The sequence below is a fragment of the Apium graveolens genome, chromosome 8 (genome assembly GCF_009905375.1).
Source record: "Apium graveolens cultivar Ventura chromosome 8, ASM990537v1, whole genome shotgun sequence".
Taxonomy (NCBI): Eukaryota; Viridiplantae; Streptophyta; class Magnoliopsida; order Apiales; family Apiaceae; genus Apium; species Apium graveolens.
Window position 1 is genome coordinate 126,868,404 of NC_133654.1, and position 10,986 is coordinate 126,879,389.

General features: G+C 35.5%; 1 protein-coding gene across 2 annotated transcripts; it reads right to left on the reverse strand.

Moving 5' to 3' along the window:
* Positions 1 to 9,206: 9,206 nt before the first annotated feature.
* LOC141680166 (S-locus-specific glycoprotein S6-like) lies at positions 9,207 to 10,374 on the reverse strand. Of its 2 annotated transcripts, XM_074486465.1 has the most exons (3): positions 9,802 to 10,374; positions 9,496 to 9,641; positions 9,207 to 9,393 (listed from the first exon to the last, which is right to left on the reverse strand). In XM_074486465.1, exons 1-2 carry the CDS (start codon positions 10,330 to 10,332, stop codon positions 9,510 to 9,512), a joined length of 663 nt encoding a protein of 220 aa, XP_074342566.1. In that variant the 5' UTR covers positions 10,333 to 10,374; the 3' UTR covers positions 9,207 to 9,393; positions 9,496 to 9,509. The 2 variants fall into 2 exon arrangements, with proteins under 2 accessions (XP_074342566.1, XP_074342565.1); XM_074486464.1 differs by having other exon boundaries at positions 9,207 to 9,641.
* Between the last annotated feature and the right edge of the window lie 612 nt (positions 10,375 to 10,986).

A 10,986-nucleotide genomic window follows, 5' to 3' on the forward strand; every position in this document is an offset into this window, starting at 1 on the left:
AGATCTATAAGGAATGAAAATTATACATTTAATCTTTTGAGAGTAATGATGTACAATAGTGATTTCAAATTTTTTTACATGAAATAAGAAATCACTAATGTAGAAAGAAGTTTGATTTACTCCTAAAACTCACTGCACATATAAAACAATATGATTGTGCCTAGTGATTAGAGAGTTATAAATATGACGATTGCTTGAGCAGTACACTAGTTCATACCAACCTGAAGTGAGATTGTGAAGAAGAGATTGCATAGTCCAATAGATCTGCAACTGCAAAATCCATGAACTGTGGTGCATTGACTTCCTCTTTTGACTCACCAACCAGGAGTACACTTGTACACATCTTACTAGAGTCTAATTCCAAGTGTAATGTGCATCAGGTGCCTGATATATCGTAATATTCTCAAGTCTCGTCACTGGTGCTATATGTTAGATACTGCTTCCTGATAATAACCTAGCACAATATACAAATTTACAATGATAACATTCCCAGCTTGCAAACAGCCATATCCCTCAGATAAACCTTTGCTGTTATCTCCAAAGGTAACCAGGGGGCCAGCTTTCTCAATCCACATTTGATAGCAGGGCTCTATCTCCGGTCACATGTCTTGATGATCCACTGTCAAGAATCCACACTCCAGGTTTCACCTGTTTTAATGCCCTGCAACACAAATGGATTAACCCTTCTTCGGAACCCAAACTTGGTTGGGCCCGACATTCTTGTAGAACTGTCCTTTGTCGGGTAAAATAACATTTTTAATTTTAATTGTCTCAACTTTCTCAATGACTGAACATTTGACCTTGTAAACAGCCTTAACACATTTCTGTTTAATCTTAGGCACAAATGTCTCCTTTCTAGCCTTAGAAGGACTAGCAGTCTTAGACCTATCATGCTTCTTGTTATTCACATGCTGACGAGGAGTAGTCTTATCATTAGAAACATGTTTACCATTAAAATAAGCATACATCTTATTAAAAGCACAAGACATACAATTAGAAATACCGCATGCTTTATGAGAGTGATTAACAGCAGGCAATTTATGCATGGCAGACATGGCATTTTTGTTATCCAACTCATGTGTGTCTGAGTTAGTCTCAGTTGCTTTCACAACTTTGACTGGAACTTTTGACACACTTGACTTGGAAACAACCTTCTCATTAGCATGATCTTCAGCACGTATTTCTTCCTGAATAACAGAAGAGGTCGCATCAAATGGTTCAGCAATTGATGGTTTATAGAGGGGTTCATCAACACCCTTAAGCACATGTGGTACTTCCCTCCCTTTAGCACAAATACGAGGAGGGGAGTTTATGCCTAATTCTCCAATAACAACATTGTAATCATAACCTATTCCAGATGTTTGATTAACAGATTGCTTACTGTAGAACTCTTTAGCCTTCGAACAAGAATTGAAGTAGGCTCTAACCTTAGTCTCAAGACCGGTGATCTTGTCTTTGAGAATAGTTTCGAGTTTTCTATAACATTCAACTCTATTCTCTAGAAAAGATACTTGTTCTTTTAATTTATCTTGATTAATATGCACAAGTCTTAATTCATTAACCTCTTTCTCAAGGTCTGTGATCTGTAAACTTAACAGTTCATTATCACGACGTGCACAATCTAAGTTACCTCTTAGATGATAAACCATTTCAGCATCAGAAAGTTTTACCTCTATTCTTGACGATGAAGCTTTTCCATCAATAGCTATAAGAGCAAGATTTCCTTCATCTTCATCTTCACTGTCAGTATCATCCCAGCTTCTTCCCTTTTCCAGATAAGCCCTTTCAGAGTTCTTTCTTACTTGCTTTGGCTTCCTACATTCTGTGGCAAAGTGTCCCAACTCATTGCAGTTATAGCATCTGATGGTGCTCCGATCAACCATCCCTGTTTTGTATCCACCACTGCTGGTGTTAGAGGATGAAGATCCACCTTTCTGGAATTTGTTGTAGTTGGACTTGTACATAAGCTTGGGATTCCTCTTGAATCTGACATGGGAGAATCTCTTGACAATTTGGGCCATTGACTCGTCTTCCAATTGCTCCAGCTCTTCCAAGGAATAAAAATTATCACTTGATTGATTTGTAGTAGGTGGATCATATTCTGCTACTAACATATTTTCCTCAGCCTTGGAACACTGTACCATTCTCTCCAATTGTTGAGATTGCTGTTGTTGTTGACCTTCAGCTACAAGTGCAGTAGATGTGCAGAGCATTCTATCCTTCCCGTAGACTTCCTTCTGTTGAATCTGCTCCAACTCATAGGTTTTTAACACTCCATAGAGCCTGTCCAAAGAAATCTCACTCAGATCTCTAGCTTCTCTAATGGCAGTGATTCTATGTTCAAGATGAGTTGGCAGTGTTAAAAGGAACTTTTTGTTGACCTCCCTGATTGAATAATATTTCCCATTTATGTTCAGGTTGTTGATCAACGCATTGTACCTCTCAAACACTTCAGTAATTCCTTCTCCTGGATTTGATTTAAAATATTCATACTCAGAGGTTAGGATCTCCAACTTGTTCTCCCTAACTTCCTCTGTGCCTTCATTAATCACCTCAATAGTTTCCCACATGTGTTTGGAATTTTTACAGTTCATCACATGTCTGTTCATCAAGGGAATCAATTAATATTAATTGAAGGCTGGCATCCAAGGAGGCTTCTTCCTTCTCAGCAGGAGTAAAATCTTCAGGCTCTTTTGGATAGGTTCTAGCTTTGGTAATCACAACATCATCTACTATCACCTCTGGTTCAATAACCATCGGAGTTTTTAGACCCTTCTTTAACAAGTTCAGATATTTGGGATTTGCAACTTGTAAAAATAATAGCATCTTCTTCTTCCACATGATATAATTTTCTTTATCAAATAATGGAATTTTAACGGTTCCAACTTTTTGTGAAGTCATTATGAATTTTTGAATAAATAAAAATTCAAGGAGTTGAAAAATCACATAAGTCTAGGATCTTGATTTGTTCGTTAATCAGAAGGCTCTGATACCAATTGTTAGGTCCCACTGTGTTTGTAGAAGGGCGGGTTGAATACAAACAGTACCGAATAATCGAATTAAATGCGGAATAAAAAATATGAAACAAAATTCAAGTTAAATAAAAATATTATTAAACTTGAAAGGTGTTACAACAACTGTATCGATTACAAGGAATTAATCTCAAATTAATTATCACAAATTTAGAATAAATTCGACATGAACTTTTTCTATTTTTGTAATAATTAGAATCAAATGCTAAACGCGATTTGAGATTAATTTTTAGGGATTTTGATCCCCTAGATTGTTACACAAGAACAAGATAAAGATTTCTAGTTGATTGGATTTAACTTTACAATCTAGAAATTTGATCTTGAAGTTTTGTAGATGAAGGATGAAATATTTTGCTTCTTTTTCTTTTCTGCTGTGTTCTTGTATTGACTTGTGTTCTTGTCGGATTAAAATTGTTGAATGGCTGCTTCTGTCTTTTTAATCAATCAACAGAATGGAATGAACTGGAATGAAAATCCCATAGCTGGTAGGACTTTCGGTGAGACTATCCTTTGAACTAGCAAGACAATCTCAACAGCTAGCAAGACTTTCGGTATGACAATCAAATGAACTAGCAAGACTATCAGAATGAACTAGCAAGACAATCCTCCTCCCAGTGTAACTTTCGGTGAGACTATTGAAAATGGCCTGGCATGACAATCGGTATGACAATCCTGATTGTCATGCTAGTTCATTTTCAATTGTCTTGCTGATTTAATACAGATTTTAATCCAATTAAAATTCTGAAAAACCTTAATATTAATTCAGAATTAATTAATCAATTAATTCAATTAATCAATAAATTAATCTTTGCAGATATAATTTATTTTCTTAATTAAATTATATGACTTAATTAATTAATAGAGAATTAATACTAATATGAGCAGCAACCATTCTTCTGAAAATCTTCTGAAAATCACTGAAAATTATGAATCAATTCCACCACTTCAACGTTGACACTCGATGTACTGTCTGGTTCATGAGTGACTAACTTCCGTGACGTTTCTTCATGTCTTGACTTTGATACTCTGATTTTCTTCAGATTAAATCCTTGTAATTAATTGATACCCTGACGAGATCTCTGTCACTTGATTAAATCCACAATCTTGATTTATATCACTGAGGCATGATCAATTTTTTGAACTTCTTCCAGTGAATTAATTCCTCAAGTCTGTAGATGAACCTTATTTCTGAATCCTTTGACAGATATTACTTTGCGAGATCTCTTTGACGGTAGATCCACTATTTACTTATTACATTCTTATTTGAGTTGAGTTAAATCCTCGAATATACAAATAGGCCTATGACATATGCCTTACAGGTACCTTAAAGTCCGGATGGAGGTCGGTACGGGCAGATCACCCGTATTATTATGAATTGAAAAGTTAAAGTAGTCCAATCAAGGGTTCCATAATTATTTAAAAAGGAATTGAATTTCCTATTCAGTAATTGATCCTTTGAAAATGAAAAAGGTTTATATTGTTTCGAAAAGAGTTGATTGTGATATTGTGAAGCTTACAGCTTGTGAACCCTGATTTTGATTTTGTTGATTCCCAATGATGAAAAGATTATCGCTTTCCATTTGAAAGATCACTTGAGATCGTGTTAATGATTTGTGATGAATGTCGGCTTTCAACCCTATCTTGAGCCTTGTTTCCTAAAAGCCCCAAAGCTTTTTCTTCATAACCCTTTCATAGCCCAAAAGACAGAAATCTGCCACCTAGAAATGTTAAAGTAGAATGCCCTGAAAACAATAATGGTATATTGTGGATTCATATCGTAGAACTGTTATATAGTTATTTGCTGAGTTTTATACTCATACGTTATGTTTAATCTAACCATGGCAGTTAAGCAAGAAGATGGCCAGGCTTAGGCGCACTGCTCGTAAGAGTGTACCTGGTGGTCCCTACCGTGTTGAGGGCTTCTGGTTGCCAGAGCAGGTAGTACATGTTATGTGTGAGCAAGCGCTTAGTCATAAAAGTTATAAAGATACGATGGGTTATCTGTTGTTTCCAAGTCAGAATCGATTATGTAAATTTGGTTTTATTTTGGGTTGTAATTTATATATTATGGTTGGTAGTTGTAATCTTATCTCAAACTTTAACCTGTGTGATCCTGTTAGTAGTTAATCGGGGTTTATGCTTATTTATTCATAGTTTAAAGGTGTGTGGGTCCTCATTTCCTAACCCCGAGATTTAGGGCGTCACAGCGTAGCTGAGCGTAAAAATCGTCATTTGTTAGAAACAACACGATACATGATGTTTTCAATGAATGTGCCAAAGACACATTGGGAGGATGAGGTTCTTACAGCATGTTACCTAATTAATAATATGCCATCCTTAGTGTTAGGTAATCAAACACCATATCATGTTCTTTTTCCAGATAAAGATTTATTCTCACTTCCACCAAAAACCTTTGGATGCACTTGTTTCGTACATAAACTAGGTCCGGGAGGGGGTAAACTAGATCCAAAAGCCATCAAATGTGTTTTCATGGGATATTCTAGGACTCAAAAGGGATACAAATTCTATTGTCCTTAACTCGGGAGGAGTTTTATTTCTCGTGATGTTACATTCTTTGAATCTGAGTCATTCTTTTCATCTCCCTCTTCCATTACAAAACTCAATGAATTGCAATATTTATGTGTGCCAGACTCGTCTCCCATGTATGAATCTACTACTCCCCTAGTGATTGAAGAATACATCATATCTAAGGAAGTAAATAATTCTGCACCATGTGTGCCCTGTACTTCTGATCAAGTTATATCTCCTATTATAGATGCCTCTGAAAGTCAAGAGCATTCACAAGATTACTATCTCAATGACTCTGAACCTGATCCAGAGCCCATCTTATCTGATGATCTTGATCTTCCTATCGCTCTAAGGAAAGGTAAACGCCAACCTTGTCCTAATCCCCGTTATCCTATATCTCAATATGTTGCTTATGAGTCTTTATCACCAAAATTTCAAGCTTTTACAGCTTCGATATCATCTCATCATAATCCTAATAAGCTTTTTGATGCTTTACTCAAATCGGAATGGAAAGCTGCAATGTGTAATGAAATAGATGCACTAGAAAAAAAATGACACATGGGATTTAGTCCGACTACCTAAGGGAAAGAATGTAGTTGGTTGCAGATGGGTTTATGCCATTAAAACCAATCCTGATGGCTCTATAAGTCGATATAAGGCTCGTCTTGTGGCCAAAGGGTATAGTCAAGCTTATGGTGTTGATTATGGGGACACGTTTTCTCCGGTTTCCTGGATGACATCTATTCATTTATTTCTCTCCATGGCGACTGCCAATGATTGGTCTCTTTATCAGCTAGATGTTTCTAACGCCTTTTTACATGAAACATTGGATGAAGAAGTGTATATGGAGCAACCACCGGGGTTCATTGCTCGGGGGGAGTTAGTGTGCAAGTTAAAGAAATCAATCTATGGTCTGAAACAATCTCCCTGAGTATGGTTTGGTAGATTATCAACTGCTCTCATTCAGTTTGGTCTGATCAGGTGTCAAGTAGAACATTCAGTTTTCTATAGACATACTAGGAATGAAAGTATTTTATTGTCAGTGTATGTCGATGATATTATCATTACTGGGGATGATAAAAAAGGAATTAGTGATTTGAAAGTCTTTTTAACCACTCAATTTCAAACAAAAGACTTAGGAAAATTGAAATACTTTCTTGGAATAGAAATTGCCAGAAGTTCAAAAGGATTGTGTCTTATGCAAAGAAAGTATACTTTAGACCTTTTAAGTGAAGCTGGTATGCTTGGGTGCAAGCCAGTAGAGAATCCAGTGGATCCAAACACGAAGCTAATGAAAGATGAGGAGGATGGTCCTATTTACCCCAATGTAGAGAGATACAGGTTATTAATGAGAAATTTAAATTATTTAACTATAACCCATCCAGATATCGCATTCCCTGTGAGTGTAGTTAGTCAATTCATGAGTTCTCCAAGAATTTCACACATGGATGCAGTGGTACGTATTCTAAAATATTTGAAGGGAAGTCCAGACATTGGTTTAGTGTATGAGAATCGAGGTCATCTTGATGCAGAAGCTTTCTTGGATGCTGATTGGGCAGGATCTCCATTTGACAGGAGATCAACTACTGGTTTTTGTGTGTTTGTTGGGGAAATATGGTGTCGTGGAAGAGTAGGAAGCAACACACCGTTGTGTGTTCCAGTGCTGAATCAGAGTACAGAGCATTGGCTCAAACTACTTGTGAATTAGTTTGGTTAAAACAATTACTCAAGGAGTTGGGTGAAGAAATAAGAAAGCCAATGCAATTATATTGTGATAACAAGGCGGCAATATATATTGTTTCGAATCCAGTTTTTCACGAGTGTACAAAACATATCGAAGTAGATTGTCACTATATTCGTGAGAAGCTACTTGAAGGAAGTATAAGCACCAAATTTATTGTGACAAATAACCAGTTGGCCGATATATTTACAAAGTCTTTGTCTGGAAGTCGAATACGCGTCATTAGGAACAAGCTGGGTAGTTCAAATATATTGTGTCCTACACTGCTCCAGTTTGAAGGGGAGTGTTAGAATATTATTTAATTATTTTATATGTATTACCTATTATGCCCCTCTTATATTTGAGGGTATACCTAGTTACTTTAGATATATGTATGAATGTGGAATACTAGTCTACTTGGGTGAAATAAACCACAAACAAGTTGTATCAATTTGGGCATTTTATCTTCAAAATGTGTTATTTGATCCATTTCTGACGCAGGTCTTTTCACCGGGGTTGCACTATTTTAATATTAATTTACAAAAATCAATATAAGTATGAAAAATGCTAGAGAGCATATATATTGTTATAATTTTTTTTTCAAATACTTTATGAATGATTATTTATGTCGTAATAATATGACATCCTGCATGTATTTATATGATCCACTAATTAATTTTTGACATGTGTCATATCACGTCAACTATTTTGGTAGAAATTTTAGATTACCTGGCATTATTCCTTGACATGTTCTTTGGCATTATCATACATATATTAATCAGTGTAACCAGTGTTCCAGATATCGGCCGTATCGCCGATAAATCGGCTGAAATATCGGTTAGATCAGTGCTACCGATCTAATTAGTATGAATCGGGGAGAAAAACGGTTTTGTTGAATCGGGTCAAAGTCGAAAAACATAACTGGTCAAAACCAGGTTTCGTTCTCGCTTCCACGGGTTTCAATCTGATTGCTATGATATACTTGAAAGAAGAAAGCTTAATATGTTGCTTTCAACCACTTGTCCATGTATATATCGATACTTATATTAAAGAAGTAGATGAAAATATGTTTGAGAGAGTAATAGGGAGGGAGAGCAGAATAAGTTGAACGGTAGAAGTTGAACTGATAGAAGTTGAACGGTAAGTGAAGTAACTTGTTATAGATTAGAAAGAGGAATGAATATCACGGGAGAGCAGTGTTATAGACATAACCAAAAGCCCTAACACCAGTCGATTCTATGATCGGAAGTAAGATTAAAATGATCAGAAGGAACAGGATGGGAATTTGGGAAAGAAGATGAAAGAGGTTTAATCTGATGAAAGAATTAAGAGAAAGAAAACTGAGAGATGGAAAAGTTGAGGTATGCAGATGAGGTAGGTGTGGGAGGTAGACACAGTATAATTATATTAGGATATTTTATATTAAGATTTGCTCATCTTTATTCTCGATTTGCAAGCCGACTACTTCTATAATAAAAATATTGAGCAAATAATTTTTTTTTATCTATATAAAAATTGATAACATTAAAATTTAAAAGACTTATTTGTATATAAGTGATAGTAATAATAATCTAATTTAATATATTTTTAATAAAAATAAAATTAAAATACATCCGATTTTATTCCGATTTCTTATTCCGATAAATCCCCGATTTCCGATAAATCGTAATTAGGTAGGCTAACCGATCTATTCCGATTTCCGATTTTTATAACACTGAGTGTAACATATAATTGGATTAGACGAGGAGTGTTAAAATTTATGGCCAATGTAAAATTATTCTTGTGCTTGCTTTCTTATTCCAACAGAAACAGGGGTCCAGGCTGTATAGTTGAGGGGTGTGTGCAAAGCCTAAACCAATATAATAGACAGACAGAAAGAAGTACTAATTCACTTATTAGTAATAGTGAATTATTGATTTCCACCAAAGATGCGGGCAGTGCCAAAATCAGATATTTTTTACACTCATTTCTTTATCTAAAAGAATGTTGCTGCCTTTTAAATCTCTGTAAATGACTTTCACTCTCGAGTCATGGTGAAGAATGTTTTAAGATCTTTGTAAAGGTACCTCACGTGTGAGAAATTGAACCTTGAGCTAAATATGTTCTTGACACCTACTTGACATGGAATATTTTGTATCAAAATTATATTAAGCTTCAAGTCCAAGATAACTGTTCTACAAACTTGATATTGCAGCAAGTATTCAGAAGGCATACCAAGTGAAGATGCATCAACTCTGATAAAAAAAGCTCTTGTCCATCTCCAGCATATGCCCTGTATCAAATCTGTTGTCGTGCAATTCATGTAGAATCCAGTACAAATGTCCTGTAAATTCTTGTCGGTTCCCAAGTGTTATAGAAACCTGCAGATGCCATGAGGTTTTTTTTTTATTTCCTCTAAATAAATTCTTTAATAATATTTAATTCACACTAGGTTAGCCTTGAATCACATTAGAAGATTGGATAGTTTGTGAGTGAGAAATACAAGTGAAGAGTAATGACATAAATCTAATTTCAAAGTACCTCATCGGTGGTATTTACATAAATAAAGAGGGACGACTCATTGGCATAATCCATTGTACGTGCCTTAGGATTCAAAGCGCCGTCTACTACACCACTCAATGACTTCCCATTCCACGGGCCACCCCGCCACACGGGTTCTGAATTCTTGTAAACAAATAATTGTGGTAGACCATTCACTTCCACCGCAGCTGAATATTCCCCGATACAAGGATCATTTTCCGATTTCCATGAACTCAATACCCGCTTCATGTTGGTTCTTCTATCAAGTCCCCCCTTCATTTTAACTAATAAAGTGTCAGTTGGATAATCAAAGCTTTGCCACAACATAATCTCACTGTTTTTTGAAACCATTAATACCAAGTGTCCTGTAGGCAAAAGCTCTTCTGAGACATTCACACTTACAATATCTGTTATGTTACTAGACCAGATAATGTCATTGTCGGTGTCTCCATTCTTAACAGCGATACGCATGATCTTGAAAACACCATTTTGTCTTCTTATAGGGTTGTTTCTATTTGCAACCCAAACCATATTCTGTTCAGATGCACTACTAAACCATCTACCCACATAGCGATATGCAGAATTCTTGGGACTGAAGAATCCAAGCTTAAAGTTTCCATTGATAAAAGGGTCTCATTTTTTACATCAAATATGAAATTACACTACTAGAAAAAAGACCTTAGACATCGGTTAAAAACCGATGTCTATGTAAAAAATGTATGATGTCTTCGCGACTGATGTTAAATGTATTTTCTCATAGACATCGGTTAAAAACCGATGTCTATGTAATATTACACATCGTTTCTGGAAAATTTCTGATGTCTAATTCATATTGAAGTTATATAATTGTGTAATGTCAAGTTCAGAAATATAATATTAGGACGATTAGGCCTATTTAAAACTATAACACACAAGTTATATAATTGTGTAATGTCAAGTTCAGAAATATAATATTAGGACGATTAGGCCTATTTACATCAAATATGAAATAATTAGTTGCAGTTATGATGCTGAGAGAGTTGCATATTTGAATGTGTAGACACATAGTAAATACAGCACCATGGCAGAGCCTCACGGAGAAGTTGAATCTTTGAGGAGACAACCAGAATGCAAATACTACAGCTCTATGTTAATCTATTCTTGGTTTCATGTGAAAGCTATTTAACGACATAACTTGTCAAGTAA

What these genes read in the sequence shown, in the direction of transcription:
- LOC141680166 (XM_074486465.1), bottom strand. Translation starts at nt 10,332, where the DNA reads ATGGTTTGGGTTGCAAATAGAAACAACCCTATAAGAAGACAAAATGGT. An exon ending in ATGTAAATACCACCGATGAG is followed by an intron (nt 9,642 to 9,801) that starts GTACTTTGAAAT and finishes TGGCATCTGCAG; the next exon opens with GTTTCTATAACACTTGGGAA.